We start from the raw sequence: 21,072 nt of genomic DNA on the forward strand, positions 1-21,072 counted from the left end.
AATCTAAAAGTGTATTTCTTGTTTTTCATGCTCATTGTTCCGAAGCTGACCAATGAAATATACATGGGAAACTGGCTCTCTGAGGCCTTAACATTCTTGAAAATGGCTTTTTTTTTTTTTTTTTGCCTTCATGCTTGGGTGGTTTCTTTCTGCTCTAGGAAGCTTCTTTGCATTATTTCTTTGGTAATTTTCTCCCTCCCACTCTCCCTGTTGGCTCCTGATGGAGCTTCTGGTAATGGAGCAAGTTACTGTAGCCTTGTCCTCCGAGCCATCCCTCCTTTCTGCCCGACATTTTATTCCTGTGATTTCTATCAGCCTAACCTCCCACCCATTTATACAAAGTTATTTCATAAATCACATCATTAATTTCCATACTGCTCTCTGTTTTTTTGATGGCAATATGCTCTTGAATTTTTGGAGGATATTACTTTTAAAAGAAGTAATTTTTCAGTCTTTTCATTGACACTTTCTAGATGGTTTTTGTGTGCCTGTTCTTGCTTGTGTGTCTCATGCTGAAGACTGTCCTCAAATGTCTCGTGATCCTGAGTTTTCCCCTGGGAGGGCCTCGGGCACAGTAGTGGGGGGCAGTTCTCACCAGGGCCCCAGGTGCCAAAGTGCGGGGACCTTGACTGTGTGATGCTGGCCCCTGACTGGCTGCCTGTGTTTTCTGGAGGTGGTTTATTTTTATATACATGTACAGCTGTGTTTTAAGGGTACTGGGGATTTGTTTAAATCAGGTGTGATAAGACACAGGGACCAGAAATGACTGTCATGAAGAAAGTATTTACTCACCCCTCCTTATAAGCAGGAGGCTTGGCACATGACACAGGGCGATGCTGGGGGACACCAGGGTCAGTCAGGTGGCAGAGGGAGTGGGGAAAACCCAGGCAGGAGACTTCATTGTGGTTTCTGCAGGAAGGAACGGGAGAGGCAGCGTAAGCAGGCTGAGCCTTAGGACTGGCCAGTTTGAATGACTTCTGCAGGCGCTGGGGCAGAGGACTCTCCCCGGTTGGCTGGTACCCGGCCCTGGGGTGGTACCCTGCCCCTCATCAAGGGCAGGTAGATGGTGACCCCAAGCATGACAGCCCAAGGAAGGAGATACTTGGGGGAGTGAGCTCTGGATTGATTGATTTATATTTGAAAGGGGAGTTCATGATCGAGTTGTTTACTATGTCTGGGACTTGACTAGCCCTGGGAGAGGCTGTTCCTCCAGTGACAGCAAGACCCCTGATGGCAAAGCATCAGAATACAGAAAATCCAAGACATAGTTAGTGTAGGCTCTTGGTTTAATTGCTGTTGTTTTTTCCTCTGTGTGTGTGTGTGTTTCCTTTATACAAATTGTTAACTCCTGGCTGCAGGACACTTGAACATGGGCAGGGGAGGGGGCTGAGGTGCATTCATCTAAAACTTGAACTTAATTCTGCTGCCTTCCCCGCCCCGCCCCGCCCATGTCCTTTGTCGTCACTAATTGTGGGCCCTTTGGTGCAGTTTCGGTCACTCAAGATACATGTATTAAGCACCAAACAAGTGTGGGCCCTGCTCAAGAGGCTGGAACTAGAGCTCTGAATGCAGTGGGTCAGAATCCCTGCCCCATGGGGCTGTGGGGAGGCAGCGTGCTCCCCCCACTCCTATGGCCTACGCCTGCCCATGGTCTCCTAAGTCATTTTCAGGTCTCATTTTGGCTAAGAGCTTTGCTTTGTACACATTAAGAGAAAAGTCACAGTTAATGTGAAAATGGAAATGGGGGTAGACACCAGCGGCCTCCGAGCTGTGCTCTGAGAAGACCTCCCGGAAGACGCATGTGGTGCTTGCAGGCCAGGTGTGGGGTTGCCTGAGTGCAGACAGGAGCCGATGACAGCCCCAAGGGCACTGGGAGAGATGCACAGCCTGGTGGTGCGGGCTCATGAAACCCTTTTCCTGTTTCCAGTGCTGACGAGCGATTTGATGCCACGTTCCACACCAATGTCTTGGTGAATTCTTCTGGGCACTGCCAGTACCTCCCCCCAGGTAAGCACCACCTCCTTTGTCCTCTTCCAGTTAGAATATTCAAGTGAGTTTGGGTGTCAGTCCTGACCGTGCCCACTGAGAGGTGGCCAGCTTGGCGTGCTGTGCACCTGCACCTCTGTCACTCCCGCCCCTCCTCTTTTCTCTGTGCTTGCACATGTTTCCTCAACTCCAGAATGCGGTCCTCCTCCTTTGTCTGGAATCATGGTGGCTCCAGCTGTCTTTGCTAGTGTGTCGTATGTTACTTTCTTTTAATTTCTGCCCTGTGTGCCTTAAAGTTAATCCACAATTAAAGCCTCCCTGGCTGGGTAATTTCCAGCTCACCTTCAATCTGCAAGCCGATCTCCAGGTCCTACTTCTCCATTTCAGCTCGACATTTTCCTTCCCACTGGACTCCCTCTCTTGGCAGGTTCAGCCCTCTGAGTTCTGGGGGTGGGAAGGTGAGAGTTCCTCCGTCCCGTCTTGAGTGTATATGTTGTAGCGCACACGTGGGCTCCATGAAAGATCCCGTGGCTTCAAAGTTGGTGACTACTTGACTTGTTCCTGAATGAGTTTGTGTCCTTCAGCGGTTAACTGCTTCCTGGGGTTGGTTCTCCTCCCACCAACCCATCATTTCAGTGCATTCACAGGGCCCTGGGCTCTCAGTGAACAATCCACCGCATGGGACATTGGGGGCTTATGGCCTGGGGCACATTCAGGGTGTGTTTTAGCATATTGATATTAACAGTCGGGGTTTCTTGACCTTTTAGGAGATTTTTTACAAATTCTTTTCTGGGATTGTCTCCCCCACTGCAGCTGTTTGTTCTGTTTAACATGCTGCTCACAGGCCATCTGCAGATACCTTCCCACCTCCCCACTACTGCTCACTCGCACACACCTCACACCCACAACACACACACTAACACAAAGTCACACACAGCAGAGTGCACAGCCCTCGCCTGCAGTCAGCCCCTGGCTCAGGCCCTCTCATCCCTCTCACGGCACAGGCCAGGCTGGCGTTGCCATCTGAGTGGTGTTTACAGGCTCTTCCTGCCAGCAGGTGACAAGCAGCCCCGGGCTGAGTCTGTGTTTGCTCACTTAGACTCCACCACTGAACGACTGACTGAGTGATGGAACCTGTCACAGCAGATACCTCCCAGTCATGTCTGCACTAAGTGAAGAAGTCCAGCTTTCTGGGTTTTCTATCTCAAAGCATCTGCTTTCCCGCTGCTCCCTGGATCCGCACCCCGTGCATTTCCTCCCAACAGCAGGCCCCGAGTGCAGGGGGCTGCGGGGTGAGCCTTGCGTCATACACAAGGGCTTTTTCACCAGGCCTGAAAATGATGGCTTCTATTTTGAGGGCTATTTTAGAAAACAACCTCCAGCAGGGACTCGTGTAGAAGAACATGGTGCTGCAGGTTGTTTGAAGGCTGAGGCTATTTCCAGCTACAGGAGCAGCACTGGGGATTCAATTCTCAAGCTGCCTGAGTGCAGCAGCCCCTCTTGGGCCTGATTCCTGAGTCCCCACCTCGGTGGCCCTGATTGGGACAGGACACATCGTACTGTGACCGTGGGAGTCTCCCACAGCATCGCGCTGGGGGGGCAGCAAACCCCTGCACCTCGGGGGAGTGTAGACTGGTTCCCGATGCTGCTGCGCCTGTGGGTAGGGAGGCCTGGGGGAGAAAGAATGTTTGGGGGCAAGCTTAGAAATAGAGACTTGATTATACCATGACTTTTTTACCCCGTGTGTTTATTTTATAACAGCTTTAATGAGGTAGAATTTACATATCATGCATTTTAAATGCATGATTCAACAATTTTTGGTATATTTACAGAATTATGCAATCATTACCACAGTCTAGATTTAGCACATTCCCATCACCCCACCATGATGCCTTTTGCCTGTTTGCAGTTAATCCCGGTTCCCATCACCAGCCCCAGGCAACCGCTGATCTGCTTTCTGTCTCTAGAAATTCTCTCTCAGGTCATTTCATAGAAATGGAATCGTAAGGTTTGAATTTTCTAACTTGCAAACAATGGTTTTGAGAGATCCAGCCCATGGCTGGGGGCAGTGTCTGTGATGACACTGATTCCCGTGAACAATGGATGCGGTGCTACACATCACATTTAAAGAAACTTGAAGACAAAATATTTATTATCTTTTCCAAACTTGGCTGAAGGGTGGGGTCCTTCTTTGCAAAGTGATTGAGTCCCTTCCTCCATGAATTCTTTCTTTAATTCAGTAGCAGAAATTTACAGAGTGCCTGGCTGGCCCCGGGAGCACTGGGACACTTAAGCTATTCATGTCTTCCAGAGAGATCAAGTCTCTCTCTGGGTAGGGACTAGCACATGGACTTAAATGCCTGGAGTGGCCTCTTCTCTCCTCTCAGTGGCCCTCGGGGAAATGTGTGTCCGCCCTGTCCTAGCCTGGGATAGCTCTTTTTAGTGGAAACTCTTTCCTGTATTCAAGCACTGTCTCTTCAGCTAAAATCTATCAGTTCTTATTGTGTTCTTGATCTAGAATTTAAACTTGTTAAAATATAGTTTTAACTAGAATTCTAGATTATATTTCTAGATAATCAAGTGTCCTCCCAGTTTTTAACCTAAAGAAAATGCCCACCCTACCCCACTCCAAACACCTCCCCGTGCCCCCCTACATCTCAGATTCAATTTTTAACCACGTCATCATTTTTATCAACTTCTCTGAGATTTTTCACATTCTTTATTTTTCCCTTATTATTTAGAGTATGAAGATGCTCATGGTAAATGCAAATTTATACAGCTATTTTTATTTGTGCACAGAAAGCCCTCAAAACAGTTTTCTTTGACAGAGCTTGTCAATGTTGTGCTTGAATTTTAAAAGATAGTGAGGGTTGAGCTGAGCTTCTGTTATAGAGATTTTGCAGACACACACGCACACATACACAAAAAGACTCAGTTTGCTCTGGACAGGGTGACCTGCAGTTTGGACGGGTGGGACAGGCTGAAGGAACTGCTTTGTATTTTGAGCACATCTCAGTCAGCGTCTGTTTCAGTCTTCTGACTGTTTCTATCACCCACATAGGCATATTCAAGAGCTCTTGCTACATCGACGTGCGCTGGTTTCCCTTTGATATGCAGCAGTGCAAACTGAAGTTTGGGTCCTGGTCTTATGGAGGCTGGTCATTGGATCTGCAGATGCAGGAGGCAGATATCAGTAGCTACATCCCAAACGGAGAGTGGGACCTCGTGGGTAAGCCCAGGAAAGAGACGAGACTAGCAGCCTGGAAGAAAGCTACTTTATTCCTGGGCAAGCTAAAGTTTGGGATTTTCCACTGTCCTTTTCAGTGAGAGCATCTGTTGAACTCTGAAGCATTATCCATAATTTACTGAGAGCTATATGATGAGAAACAAAACAATTGGAAAACTTGATGCTTTCTAAGAGGAACTTGCAACTATAATGAGGGCCCATTTAAATACATTGGTGATAGTGGAGGTATCCCTACATTATTCAAATCCAGTCCATTCCTAAAATCAGTTTGCACAGCAAACTTCAGTTGATGGGAACCTATATTTGATTATTTTTTTTTTAATTTCAGCTTATTATGGGGGGTACAAAAGTTCAGGTTACATACATTGCCCATGTACCGCCTATCCCCCCAAGTCAGAGCTCCAGGCATGTCCATTCCCCAGACAGTGCGCATTGCACTCGTCATGTAGGTATACACCCATCCCCTACTCGCACCCCCCCTCCCCGAGTCAGCACCTTCAAGCATGGCCATTCCCCAGACGGTGCACAACGCACTCATCATGTAGGCATACACCCATCCCCTCCCCCCACCCCCCCACCTCAGTCTGATATCCGATTGGTATCATTCCCAGATGTGAATTTAGGTGATGATCAGGGAAACCAATTTTCTGGTGAGTACATGTGATGCTTGTTTTTCCATTCTTGGGATACTTCACTTAATATAATGGGTTCCAACTCTCTCCAGGAGAACAAAAGATATGTCATATCACTGTTATTTCTTATAGCTGAGTAATACTCCATGGTATACATATACCATAATTTACTAATCCAATCATGAATTGATGGGCATTTGGGTTGTTTCCACATCTTTGCGATTGTGAATTGTGCTGCTATAAACATTCAGGTACAGGTGTCTTTGTCATAGAATGACTTACGTTCTTTTGGGTAGGTGCCCAATATATTTGATTATTTTAAATCGAAAAACTGGTTACATTTTTAACACTTGAAAATTGACAATGTATTGTTAATCATCATGTATTTCCAATCTGTCTAAAGAATATTTGCCCATTTGCTTCACTGTCACTAAGATACCCTTAAAGAGCTCTATAATAAACCAGCAAGGGTCTATTCAAACACTAATCACCTAATTTGTTAGCATGTAGCAAACTCCAGGGCTATGCTTGTGTGTGGCATACTCGATGAAATAAACATGGTAATTTATTGTTTTCTAACCATGGTTCCTTTTCTTCTCCTCCCCATGGAGGGATCCCCGGAAAGAGGAATGAGAAGTTCTATGAGTGCTGCAAAGAGCCGTACCCAGACGTCACCTTCACGGTGACCATGCGCCGCAGGACCCTCTACTATGGCCTCAACCTGCTCATCCCCTGTGTGCTCATCTCTGCCCTCGCCCTGCTGGTGTTCCTGCTCCCTGCAGACTCCGGGGAGAAGATCTCCCTGGGTAAGTGCCCAGGTCTTTGGCGGGAGTCTGGGACTGGAGGCCCTTCCTTGAAGTCAGCTCTGCAAGGCTCACTGTGGATAGTGCAGTGGCCAGTCGGGGTCTCGGGCGCCTGTGTGGCTCATCACACACAGACCTACCAGCCCAGGACACTGGAAGCTCCTGATTCAGGTTTAGTGCCCTCCTGAGAATACTGTAGGATCCTGGGATTATCTGCCCCTACACTAAGGACAGGGACACGCAAGGAGGGGCCAGATGGATTCTGCCCTGAGGGGCTGTGCTTTCTCCCCTCCTGCAGCACCACCCTGTTCCTTGATGGTCACTGGTCAGCATTCCTTGTGGACAGGTAGAGTAGTTTAGCTCAATGTCAGCTTGTACTTGTGTCCTACTGTACACAATGCAGTCCCTGGCAATCGCTCCCACATGAAGGTAAGGAGACTAAGATTTCGAATGGTGAATGAGTTTCTCAATATCTTAAAGAGCTACTAAAGATCACGTGCAATACATGGTAGCAATCACTCTCCAACTGGCATCTTCTGAGTATGAGGCTCACAAACATTAAATGACGTATCCAAGGTCACACAGCTTTAAGTATCAAACTTAAGACCTGAAACCAGATCTTCTGACTACATATTTTCTTTTTCTTGCTACATAAAAACTGCCTCTCGATAATAATGCAATAAGGAAAATGAGAGACAATTGTGCTAAGTTAAATTATTCTGTTTGTGGTGATCCTTCCAAAGTTCTGGCTCCTAAACTCATCCCCATCACGGACTCCTTTGAGACTGGCGAAAGGCATGGACTCTGCCCAGGAACATGCACATGCGCATGTGCAGAGAAACCATGCATTCCATGACGTTCCCCCAGCACTTTGTTGTTTGAGTCTCAGGTTGGGAACCTCTGTTAGACAACATTTGGACCTTACTGTCTGTTTTATCTGAGGAACCACTGTGTGTTTATGTTTTAGGGATAACGGTTTTGCTCTCTCTCACTGTCTTCATGCTGCTTGTGGCTGAGATCATGCCAGCAACATCTGATTCTGTGCCATTGATAGGTAAGGCAAGAGCTGGGCTCCTCTCATAAAGTTATGGGGTTACAGAGTACCTAGGATTGCCCCGCAGATGAAACTAGGGGGCAGGTGGCTGTACTGCCCCCATGTTCTGCTGGGAGGGGATGACTTGCTGTAACCATTCTGAGAGTGACCCATGGCCTCTGGTCACCTGGGCCCAAGTAATGAGAAGGGGATGTCCAGCTTTGCAGTTTGACTTTAACTTGCAGAAATACCTCCTTTCCCCCATAATTCTCCCCATCATGCTTGCTTTGAAACCAGATATTTTATCATTAGAAATTTATTATTTTAGCTTAACACGTTGTTTTCCCACAAAGCCTTTGTTAAAATGGGGGAAGCACACACTTTAACTCTTAGCCACTGTTTCCTGAGATAACTCAATCTCTGTGTAGAATAAAAGTCTTTGGGGAAATATGCTTTGCCCAGGACAGGTCTGAGGCATGACCTTCTGCCTAGGGAGGGACAACACCATTGAGAGTCTCCACTCCCATTGGGCGGTAGAGGCTGGGAACAGGAATGCAGTCTGTGATTATGCCTGTTGGCCCTGCTACCTGAGGACCATCCTGTGTGGCTAACTAGGGGTAGGTTGCAGTGGGAGCACCTTGCACAGATACCCCCAGGCTTAGGGAACCAAGCAGCCAAGGCCCTTCTTTGTGGAACTCTCCTATGTGAACATTCTGGCCAGAGAAACTGTTGGTATGAGAAGCCGTTGTGGTTGTCACATTTCTTTTGGTACCATCCAGGTAGGGTGGAACCACCTTTCAACTTGGCTCTGACCTTGTTCGTTCTACGCTACCTTCCAACACGTTGCTTTCAATAGAGACTTGCAACAGAAACTACCTTTCCTGGGGCTGTTGGCAGCCTTGTCTTGACTGATGAACCCCCTAGGAAGGGCTTGGTTGGTTCACAGCCCACGTCTGGAAGGATGGGATGTTGTTGGCCTCAAGCACATGAGCTTTGCTGCCTTCTGTTGAGCACTGACCCCGGTCATTGTATCAGTTCAGTCTGCTCAGACTGCCCTAACAAAATACCACAGACTTGAGTGGCTGAAATAACAGCAATTTATTTTCTCACAGTTCTGGAGGCTGTAAGTCTGAGACCAGGATATCAGCAGGGGTGGTTTCCTCTGAAGCCTCACTCCTAGGCTTACAGACGGCCACCTTCATGATGCTTTGTCCCTATGTGGTCCTTCCTCTGGGCACATGCAGCCCTTGTGTCTCTTTGTGTGTCCAAATTTCCTCTTTTTGTTTGAAAGGACACTGGTCAGATTGGATTAGGGCTCACCCTAATAACCTCATTTTACCTTAATTACCTCCATCCCTATCTCCAAATATAGTCACATTCTGGGGTACTGGACTTAGAGCCTTGGAATGTGGATCTCAGGGGGACACAGTTCAGCTTATAACAGTCTCGGTTTGGTCCATTGTCCTTCCCCTTCGCAGAGGGCCCTGAAGCTAATGTAAGTCCTACATACCTACCTCTGACAGAACTCTTCCCAGGGACCTCTTGGTCTCTGTAGGAAGCAGTGAGTTCCTTCCTGGCCAGAGGGCGGGTGGTGGGCTCAGCCAGGTGTGTGGGCCGTACACTTAGGCTCCTGTACCACAAAGCTTTTGGCTTAGAGCTCAGCTCTCAGGAGTGGACAGCTACGCCCAAGGTCTTACAGTCAGAGTTTCCAATTAAAGACCACCTCCTCTGTCCCAGGCTTTCTCCTAGATCTTGGCCCAGATAATCCCTAACTGCTGCACTAATCCTGCGAGAACAAGCTTTTTATTTATCTTAATTCTGACTGCTCTAACAAATTGCCATGGACTGGGCGGCTTAAACAACAGGCGTTTATTTCTCACAGTTCTGGAGGCTGGAAGTCAGAGTTCAGGGTGCCAGCATCAGGTTCTGGTGAGGGTCCACCTCCTGGTTTACAGGTGGCTGTCTTCTCACTGTGGCCCCACGTGGCAGAAAGAGAGCTAATTAGCCCTCTGGCTTATTTTTACAAAGGGCACTGATCCCGTTCGTGAGGGCTCCATCCTCAGGACCTACTTACCTCCTCTGAGAAAAACGCTCGCAGTTTCTCTGCTTATACGACACACACTCGTGATACCAGATGTGCAGCTTTTCCCCACGCAGAGCAATTCTCCGACACCAGCTGGGTGTGCTACAATTCAATTCAGTTCTGATGCTGTCTGCCTAGAGCTAGTCTCTAACCCCACAGGTCAGGGGCTCCATCACACAGACGGCCCTCGCTTCAAGTACCAGTTGCATGTCTCAGCTTCCCATGCTCTGAGTAATCACTGCCCGTTCTTGGGATCAGTCATTCACTGGAATGGTTCATGAACTCAGGAAGGCACTTTATGTATGTTTACTGGTTATTATAAAGTACATTATAAAGGATACAGATGACCAGCCAGATGGGAGAGATGCATAGGGCATGTGGGATGGGGCAAGGAGCTTCCATCCTCTCTGGGTGCACCACCCTTGGGGGACCTCCATATGTTCAGCAGCTGGAATCTCTCTGAGCCCTGTCCCTTCAGGTTTTTAAGGAGGCCTCATTACATAGGCATGACTGGTCACATGATTTGCCATTGGTGACCAACTCAATTTTCTGTCCCACTCTCCTCCCCAGAGGTCAAGGGTGGGGTATTTCTAATGATAAGGTTGGTTCCCTTGGCAACCTGCCCCTATCCTGAGGCAACCCAGGAGTCCCCAGCCACCAGTGATCTTGTTAGCATATGAAAAGACACATATGACTTGGGGATTCAAGGGTTTTAGGAGCCGTGTGCCAGAAATGGGAGGAAGACCAAATATTATTTCTTATCATAAATCACAATATTGTATCTCCCAAAGGCCCACGTCCAAATTCTCTCCCATTGGGACTAGGGTTTTAACACATGAATTTTGTGGGGACACCACAAGCATTCCATCCTTTGCACTATCCCTGTCGAAGAACTCGAGGCCCAGAGAGGCTGAGTAGCCTGTCCAAGCTCCCAGCCCGCAGCCAGAGAACCAGGGCTAAACCTTTTTCAGATGCTCCCTGCTGTTTCTGATCTGGGCCTAGGAAGAAATACACACCCAAGGCCCACTCTAGTGGAAGCTGACGTTCTAGGCCTGAAAAGTCACTGTCACTGACATCTTTGTCAGGCTGAATAGCTGGAACCCCTACCCTGAGTCTCCCATGAGGTGGGGCCAGACTCATTTCCCAAACTAACAGCCTAAGTGTCCAGGGCCGATAGAGCAGCCTGGGGTGCCCAGGTTTGCCCTTGTTATACCCCTAGAGCATGTCCGAGGCTGGCAGTCATGATGGTGACCACACTACCCTGTCCAGCATTTACTCATGGTAACAGCCTTATCACCATCCTTCCAGGCACTGTTAGCTCTTATTGACGGACAAGGAGGACAGAGTGCCTGGAAATGGAATTAGTGAGGCAAGGCCACTCCATGGGTGGGAAGTCAGACCTTGCAGGTGGGTCTCTGCCCGACCGGAAGGCGGGGTGGTGCGCTGCAGGCCTGGCCAGCAGCAGGAGGCAGTCTTGTCTGGCACCCGGGCAACACTGCACCCTGAGGCCTGATGGGCAGAGAACCTGGTCAGGGTGCACCTGTCCTGCGACATTCAGCTCCAAGGGAGCCCCCACGTCTCACGCTGCGTCTGTTCTCTCCGCAGCCCAGTACTTCGCCAGCACCATGATCATCGTGGGCCTCTCTGTGGTGGTGACAGTGATTGTGCTGCAGTACCACCACCATGACCCCGACGGGGGCAAGATGCCCAAGTGGGTACGTTCCTTCTGTCCTCCCTAAAGGACGGTCCTCTTATGGTTTATCTAGTTTAAAAATCACACAAAAACTGGCGTTCCTAAACAAAGAGCTTTATTGTTCACGTGGCTTCACCTGCCTTAATATATTTGCGTAGAGTACAGTCATGAGGAGGGTGCTCCTTACCGTCCCACAGCACTGGGCTCAACAACTGCAGCTGCAGCTGCAAGGTGTAACGTGCATTCAGTCACCCTCCAGGAATAGGGAGTTTCTGGGCCTCCTAAACACATCCATTGTGCAATAATTTACAGTTACCCAAATGTTAACTTAGGAAAGATTGCTTTTTAAAAAATTGCTTTCTAAAGTTACCGTTTCCTCTGAGATTTTTTTTTCCCCAGGTCCCATTCCCCTCACACACTTAATAAAGACCCTCCCTCTAGCTCATGGTGCTGGCATTAGCAGGAACTCAGCCTGGATGGTGGCATCTCATCCACAGATCACATCACTACCGTCCCTGAGACCTGTTTTGAGAAGGCCACCCCTTAAAACGCTGGGATACATATGCACACATTCACCTATTCTTGTCTGTCTGCCTTAGACCCTGACACACCTAGGCTGGATGCCAGGCCAGGTGTGCTAGCAAGGGCCTTGTGTGTGTGTGTGTGTGTGTGTGTGTGTGTCTGTCTCTATGTCTATTTGAAGCAGGTAATACACTTACCTATTTCAAAAGTCAAAATAAAATTAAAAGTATACACAAGCAATCCTGCCCATTCCTGCCCCTCACCCTGCGTCTGTCACCAATACTGATAAGCATTTTAAGCATTCTTTCCTTTTCCTTCCAGTGTTTATTTATGCAAATACAAAATTATAAACACTTATTTTTATTTCTTATAAGTATTTTGACTGATGGGAAGATAATGGAATTAAGATATGAAGATATATTAATAAAACCGTTTTTAATGACCTGGAGCACTCTACGGCTCCAGAAAAATCTTAATTAAGAGCATATGCTAATTATTCACCTCTCAGCATAAAAGCTTATTAAAACCAATTGGCTGCAAATGAAAGATGAAGCTTATACGTCTCTCTTGCTTTCTATAGCACGCTGCGTTTTTTGTTTCATTCCATGTGTATTTGAAACACAAACAGCCTCTGAGGGACTTTTATTATGATCTGTTGCTTTGAAGAAGACACTGCCGTGCGCAGTGGCATTATGTGACATTTGCACAGCTAGAAACAAAACTGTAGCCTAACAGAAGAGGTCAAGAGCATGCAGTCTGAGAAGTGCCAGGAGGATAATTTTATCTTCTGAGATGTTTCGGCTTTGAAAGCTAATGATTCAGGCCATGGAATTCCAAGCAGACATGGCGGTGTGGATCGTGTGAACTTGGGACGTGCACCAGGGGATGTGCAGACCCCCGTGTGGTGGGAGCAGTGGCTGGTGCAGCCCAGCTCCTTGGGTGCACAGCCACCACTGGCGCCAGACACTTGCTGCCCAGCAGCTTCCTGGCGGGTCTGGCTCAGGCTCACTGGTGCCTTCCCAGAGGGGGCTGCGCTAAAGTCACAGGATTTTGAAGAAAATCTCATGGACACCTTTACAGATGAGGACATGGATGTCTAAACAAGTTAAGTGACTTAACTACAGTGGCTCACTGTAAGACCATGAGCCACTTTATTTGCCTCTTGAGCATCAGTTTGTCTGCTGTAAAATGGGGGCATAATACTCACTTCACAGAGCCCCGAAAGGCCCAAGTGGGATGACACATCTCATGAGCCTTGTACAGGGGTGCAAACTCAACCGAGGTTTCACACAAGGCCATGTGTCCCTGCTCCTCCACGGTCAACAGACCTGGGCTTTGCAGGATATACAGAGTGCCTCTTGTTTTGTAAAAAACACCGTGAAACACAGGTTATCCTTACAGCACGCGGCAGTGGAGCTGGTCTCATGTTTCTTGTTCTTTTCATCGCCTGCTTCCAGACCTGGTTGCTGTAGTTATCTTTGCTAAGATGTCATAAAAAGATTACCCAGAATGAATCCCTGCAGATAAGAACTTCACGACTATCTGTACCTACATATACGAAATGTACCTGCTAGGTTGCTGATGGAATTTCCCCATAATCATAAAACAAAATGAAATAAAATCAGGATCTAGATGATTTCAGGGAAAGGACCCACTTTTCACGCACTTATCTGGATAGGTGTTAGAGAGTGGTATTTTTTTTTTTTTTCTTTAAACCTGGATTGAGGCTTCAGATGTTTCCCTTCTTTCTCTGAGAGGGAAAAACAATATAAACTCTTAGGGTGATTTTTCTTCAACTTCTTTCATGGGCGTAGGCACCGTATGTTTATAAAACACTTTAGAACAGAGCACAACAAACTATAGCCCCAGTGGTCAAATACAGCCTACCAACTGGTTTTGTGAACAAAATTTTATTAGCAAACAGCCATACCTATCATTTGCGTGCTTTCTGTGTGTGCTACATCAGCAGAGTTGAGTAATTCCAGCAGAGACCTTAGAGAATGAGATATTTACTCCCTGGCCTTGATGGAAAGTTTGCCAACTGCTGCTTTTTACTTTTCAAAAGTACTTTCCCAGACATCATCTTACTTGGTCTTCATCAAAGCCTAATGATTGAGGTTAGAGGTTCCTAAACTTCCTTGGTTCACAGCACATTAGTATCTCAGGAATTTTTTTCACAGACCCCTTAGGCCAAAAGAAATAATACCTAATGCTCTCTTTATTAAATAGACCAAAGCAACTTCATAAGTATTTCTGCCTTAACAATGTAGCACCTGAAGGGGACAGCACAGCTTCTCAAATCTTGGGAGACCACTACCTTCATTTTCTGTTTCATGTGGACTTCCTTGGTACTTGCTTTTTATCAGGGCAACTTGGAAAATCAATTTTGCAAAGATAGGTTGTCATCACAAGGATGTGGTGATCTAATGCTGAAAGCCTGAACTGCACCAAGCTTCAAGTTCCTTTGGTGTCTGATGGATGTCCTGGGTTGCGCTTAAAAATTTAAAATCTCCCAGGCACTCCTGGGAGCTTGCAGTGGCCTTCCAGAGAGCCTAACATGTAATGTGGGAGCCTGCATCAGGTCAGATGGTGCCCTGGTTACCCATAAGGAAGGGTCAGAGAGGAAAGTGACTTTCCTTCTTTACACAGCTCAGGGGCTCTCTTACCAAGACAACCTTCTTCTCTCATGAGGCTGTCTTCCCTGAGACTGCAGTGTGCCTGCCTTGAGGAAAAATTCAACTTGCTTCCAGGGTGATTTTCTATAAGGGTTTTATTCTGGGCTCACATTTGACTGAGCTGTTTGTAATGCACAGGTACTGCTTGCCTGTGTAACATCATCTGAGAGGCGATGGAGCCTGTTGCCACCAGGATCAATGAAGTAGGACTTCTTTTTTTTTTTAATATACAGTTGCGAAATTTTTAAAATTTTTTTCAAAATATTAAGGGGGTGCAAATGTTTTTGTCACACGAATAACTTTTGGTCATGTCTATAAGTGTGGCCATCACCCACATAGTGTTCATTGTACCTGTTAGGTAAGTTTTTACCCCTCCCCTTCTCCCCTTCACTCCTCCTTGATTTCCAACGATTTTGACTTCTTTTTGTGCCAATGTGTGCCCATCAGTTAATTCCAAATTATTAGAGAGTGCATGTGGTATTTGTTTTTCATTCCTGAGATACTGCACTTAGGGTAATCACCTCCAGTTCCATCCAAATTGCTGCAAAAGACAGTAATTCATTTCTTCTTATGGCTGAGTAGTACTCCATGGTATATATACATAGACCACATTTTGTTAATCCCCTCATGAATTGATGTGCACTTGGGTTAATTCCATATCTTTGCAATTGTGAATTGCACTGCAAGAAATTACATTCGAGTGCAGGTGTCTTTGTGATGGAATGACTTCTTTTCCTTTGGATAAATAACCAGTAGAGGGATTGCTGGCTCAAATGGTAGGTCTACTTTTAGTTCTTTGAGGAATCTCCATACTGTTTTCCATAGAGATTGTACTACTTTGCAGTCCCACTGACAGTGTATAAGCGTTCCTTTGTCTCTATATCCACGGCAGCCTATTGTTTTTGGACTTTTTAATAAAAGCCATTCTAACAGGGGTAAGGCAATATCTCATTGTGGTTTTAATTTGCATTTCCCTGATGATTAGTGACATTAAGGATTTTTTTGTATGTTTATTGGCCATTTGTCTTCCTTCTTTTGAAAAGCTGCTGTTCATGTCTCTTGCCCACTTTTTAATGGTGTTTTTTTTTTGTTCGTTTTTTTTCTTGTTGATTTGTTTGCGTTCTTTGTAGATTCTGGATACTAGCTCTTTATTGAATGTATAGTTGTGAACATTTTCTCTCATGCTATAGATTGTCTGTTTGCTCTGTTGATTATTTCCTTAGTTGTGCAAAAGCTTATTAATTTAATCAAATCCCAATATATTTATTTTTGTTGTTGCTGTAATTACGTTTGGGGTCTTAGTCATAAATTCTTTGCCTAGGCTAATATCTAGAAGACTTTTTCCTACATTTTCTTCTAGAATTTTTATGGTTTCATGCCTTTCATTTAATTATTTTATCCATCTTGAATTAATTTTTGTAAGTGGTGAAAGATAGGCATACTGTTTCATTCTTCTACATGTGGCTATCCAATTTTCCCAGCACCATTTATTGAATAGGGCTTCTTTCCCCCAGTGTATGTTGTTGTGTGCTTTGCCAAAGGTCAGTTTATTGTAGGTAGATAGTTTTATATCTGGGTTCTCTGTCTTGTTTCATTGGTCTAATTCTCTAATTTTGTACCAATACCATGCTGTTTTGGTTACTATAGCCTTGTCGTATAGTTTGAAGTCTGGTAATGTGATGCCTCCAGATTTGTTCTTTTTGCTTAAGATTGCTTTGGTTATTACAGCTCTTCTTTGGTTCCAAACAGAGCATAGAATTATTTTTCCTAGATATGTGAAATATGACATTCGTATTTTGATGAGGATTGCATTGAATCCGTAAATCACTTTGGGCAGTAGGAGCATTTTAACAATATTTTTCTACCGAACCATGAATGATATGTTTTTTCATGTTTTTGTGTCATCTGTGATTTCTTTTCTCAGTGTTTTGTAGTGCCTCTTTTTTTTTTTTTTTCTTTTGAGACAGAGTCTCACTCTGTTGCCCCAGCTAGAGTGCCGTGGCGTCAGCCTAGCTCAAAGCAACCTCAAGCTCCTTGGGCTCAAGCAATCCTTCTGCCTCAGCCTCCCGAGTAGCTGGGACTACAGGCATGCGCCACCATACCCGGCTAATTTTTTCTATATATATTTTTACTTGTCCAGATAATTTCTTTCTATTTTTAGTAGAGATGGGGTCTTGCTCTTGCTCAGGCTGGTCTTGAACTCCTGACCTCCAGCGATCCTCCCACCTCGGCCTCCCAGAGTGCTAGGATTACAGGCATGAGCCACCACACCTGGCCTGTAGTTCCTCTTGTAGAGATTTTTTTACCTCCTTGTTTAAGTATATTCCTAGGTATTTTATTTTCTTTATAGCTATTGTGAATGGTATTGAGTCTTTGACTTTACTCTCAGCTTGAGTGTTATTGGTATATAGAAATGCTACTGGTTTGTGTACATTGATTTTGTAACCTGAGACTTTGCTGAATTTGTTCCTCAATTCCAAGAGTCTCTTGATGGAGTCTTTGGAATTTTCTAGATACAAAAGCATATCATCAACAAAAAGCTATAGTTTGACCTCCTCTCTTCTGATTTGGTTATCCTTTATTTCTTTCCCTTGTCTGATTGCTCTGGCTAGGACATCCAGTTCTATCTTGAATAGAAGTGGGGACAGTGGGCACCCTTGTCTTGTTCCAGTTCTTAGGAGAAATGCTTTCAACTTTTCCCTGTTTAGTATGATGTTGGATATGGGTTTGTCTTAATGGCTTTTATAATTTTGATATATGTTACTTCTATGACTAGTTTATTGAGGGTTTTTAACATGAAAAATATTGGATTTTATTGAATGCTTGATCTGCATCTATTGAGATGATCATATGGTCTTTGTTTTTGCTTCTGTTTGCTTCTGTAAATGTGGTGAATCACATTTATTGATTTATATATGTTAAACCATCCTTCCATCCCTGGGTTGAAGCCCACTTGGTCATGGTGGATTGTTTATTTGATGTGCTGTTGAATTCATGTGCTAGTATTTTATTGAGGATTTTTGCATTTTATTCATAAGGGATATTGGTCTGCAGTTTTCTTTTTATTGTTGCTGTTGTGTCCTTTCCTAGCTTTGGTATGAAGATGATACTGGCTTCATAGAATGAGTTGGGGAGGATTCCATCCTTCTTGATATTATGGAATAATTTCTGCAGTATGGATACCAGCTTTTCTTTGTAGGTCTGGTAGAATTGGGTTGTGAATCCCTCTGGCCCAGGGTTTCTTTTGGTTGGGAGATTTGTTATTACTGCTTCAATATCACTGTTCATTATTGATCTGTTCAGGAGTTCTATTTCTTTCAGATTAACCCTTGGGAGGTTATGTGTTTCCAGGAATTTGTCCATTTTCTCTACGTTTTCTAGTTTATATACACAGAGATTTTTGTAGTATTCCCAGGTGATATTTTGTATTTCTGTGGTATCAGTTGTAATATATCTCCTTTTTCATGTCTATTTGAACTTATTTTGGTCATTTCTCTGCTATTCCTCGTTAATCTAGCAAGAAGTCTATCAATTTTGTTTATCTTTTCAAAGAGCCAACTTTTTGTTTTGTTGATATTTTGTATTGTTTTTTTTTTGTTTGTTTGTTTTCCATTTCATTCAGTTCTGCTCTGACTTTAGTTATTTCTTTTCTTCTGCCAGCTTTGGGTTTGGTTTATTCTTCCTTTTCTGGTTCCTTGAAATGTGTCATTAGGTTGTTAATCTGTGATCTTTCTGTCTTTTTGATGTAGGCATTTAAGGCTATGAATTTTTCCCATAGGATTGCTTTTGCTGAATCCCATAGAGTTTGTTAGCTTTTGTCCCCTTTGTCATTCAGTTTGAGGAATTTTTTTATTTCCATCTTAATTTCATTATTGACTCAATAATCATTCAGCTGCAGATTGTTTAATTTTCATGACTTTGTGTAGATTTGAATGTTTCTCTTGGAATTGATTTCTAGTTTTATTCCACTGTGGTCTGAGAAGATGCATGGTATGATTTTGATTTTTTTGAATTTGTTAAGATGTGTGTTGTGGCCTAAGATTTGATCAATCTTGGAGAATGTTCCATGTGCTGATGAGAAGAATGTATATTCAGTAGTTTTGAGGTAGAATTTTCTGTAAATGTCTGTTAGGCACATTTGTTCTAGAATCCCATTTAAAGTCCAGTGTTTATTTATTTATTTTTTGTTTCAATGATCTATCCAGCTCTGTCAGTGGGGTGTTGAAGTCCCTGGCAATTACAATGCTGCTATTTATCTCTTTACTTAGATATAGTAAAAGTTGTTTTATGAATCTCGGAGCTTCTGTGTTAGGTTCATATATATTTAAGGGTTGTTATTTCTTCTTGTTGAGCTGCTCCCTTCACCATTGTATAATGTTCATCTTTGTATTTCTTTAACATTGTTGATTTAAAGTCAATTTTATCTGATATGAGAATGGCTACACCTGCTCTCTTTTGGTTTCCAGTTGTGTGGAATATTTCTTTCCATCCCTTCACTTTGAGTCTGTATGAGTCTTTGTGGGTTAGGTGTGCTTCCTAGAGACAGAAGATACTTGGGTGGTATTTTTTATCCATTCAGCCAGCCTATATCTCTTGAATGGGGCATTCAGACTGTTCAGTGTTGAGTGATAGAATTGATATGTGGAATGCTGTTCAATTCATCATATTGAGTAGTACCTTACTGCTTCATTTTCCCTCTTGTGCTGTTTTATATGAGCTGAGAGCTTTAGCTTTTGGGTAATTTTACATTGGAGGGTATCTATTATGCTTATCCATATATATTAATAATTCAGGTCTGAGTATTTCCTGCAAGGCAAGTCTGGTCGTGACAAATTCCCTCAGTGTTTACTTGTCTGGAAAGTCTTTATTTCTCATTCTTATATGAAACTTAGTTTTGAAGGGCACAAAATTCTAGGCTGGCAGTTGTTCTGTTTAAGAAGATTGAAGATGGGGCTCCAATCCCTTCTGGCTTGTAAGGTCTCTGTTGAGAAGTCTGCAGTTAGCCTGATGGGTTTTCCTTTGTAAATTACTTAATGTTTTCTCCTCATGGTTCACAGGAGTTCCACCTTCTTATTGACTTTGGCCAGTATGATGACTATATGTCTTGGCGATTGCCTCTTTGCAGTGAATCTCCCATATTTTAATTGAGCTTCTTATATCTGGGTGTCTAAATCTCTAGCAAGACTAGAGAAGTTTTCCTGAACTGTTCTCTCTAATAGGTTTTCTAGCCTTGTGCTTTTTCTTCTTCACCCTCAGGGATGCCTATTATTGTCATATTTGGCCATTTTACATAATGTCATATTTCTCATAGGCTTTGTTCATTCCTCTTGATTCTTTATTCTTTATTTTTGACTGACTGGGTTAATTGGAAAGAGTTGTCTTCAAGCTCTGAAAGTCTTTCTTCTGCCTGGTCTAGTCTATTCTTAAAGCTTTCCACTGTGTTTTGTATTTCCTTAAATGAATTTTTCATTTCCAGAAGTTCTATTTGTTTTTTTGCTAATATGTCTATTTCTTTAGTAAATTTTTCACTCATTTATAGGATCATGTTGCTGTCGGGATCAGCTAATGCCCGTTCTGTTGTCTCCCCAGACCAGAGTCATCCTTCTGAACTGGTGTGCATGGTTCCTGCGCATGAAGCGGCCCGGGAAAGACAAGGTCCGCCCAGCGTGCCAACACAAGCAGCGCCGCTGCAGCCTGGCCAGTGTGGAGATGAGCGCCATGGCAGCGCCGCCAGCCAGCAACGGGAACCTGCTTTACATTGGCTTCCGAGGCCTGGATGGCATGCACTGTGCCCCGACCCCTGACTCTGGGGTTGTGTGCGGCCGCATGGCCTGCTCCCCCACACATGATGAGCACCTCCTGCATGGCGGGCATCCCCCCGAGGGCGACCCGGACCTAGCCAAGATCCTGGAGGAGGTCCGCTACATCGCCAACCGCTTCCGCTGCCAGGATGAGAGCGAGGCGGTCTGCAGCGAGTGGAAGTTCGCGGCCTGTGTGGTGGACCGTCTGTGCCTCATGGCCTTCTCCGTCTTCACCATCATCTGCACCATCGGTATCCTGATGTCCGCTCCAAACTTTGTCGAGGCTGTGTCCAAAGACTTCGCATAACTTCACCTGGTTCTGGACGTGTGAGAAACACATAGATAGGCAGATTCTCTTTGGCTTGGTGAGAATTTGGGGTGCTAATGCCTCAGCAGCATTAAAGTCTGCAATTCCAATGTACCTTGTAGCTGTCAATCATGTTGGTTATGGTTTCCTTGTTACTTTAGGTAATAGGATTTCAGCACCTTTCTTTTTAATCCTCTTAGATGGGCTAATCGATATCCCCATCCTCATGGTTGGTCAGCAGGGCCACTGACAGGTCGGTCGTTTTGCCCATTTGCCCGCTTCCTGGAGAG

The 21,072-nt window shown here is 44.8% G+C and overlaps 1 protein-coding gene across 1 annotated transcript in view; it reads left to right on the plus strand.

The window, feature by feature from the left end:
• LOC138381522 (neuronal acetylcholine receptor subunit alpha-7-like) overlaps positions 1 to 20,782 on the plus strand; it is a 106,938-nt gene extending 86,156 nt beyond the window's left edge. Inside the window, 6 exon segments of the mRNA XM_069465816.1 lie at positions 1,928 to 2,007; positions 5,048 to 5,215; positions 6,477 to 6,671; positions 7,636 to 7,722; positions 11,390 to 11,499; positions 20,264 to 20,782. Coding sequence (XP_069321917.1) covers positions 1,928 to 2,007; positions 5,048 to 5,215; positions 6,477 to 6,671; positions 7,636 to 7,722; positions 11,390 to 11,499; positions 20,264 to 20,782 — 1,159 coding nt within the window.
• Positions 20,783 to 21,072: the final 290 nt, after the last annotated feature.

This window comes from Eulemur rufifrons, chromosome 3 (assembly GCF_041146395.1).
Source record: "Eulemur rufifrons isolate Redbay chromosome 3, OSU_ERuf_1, whole genome shotgun sequence".
Classification (NCBI taxonomy): Eukaryota; Metazoa; Chordata; class Mammalia; order Primates; family Lemuridae; genus Eulemur; species Eulemur rufifrons.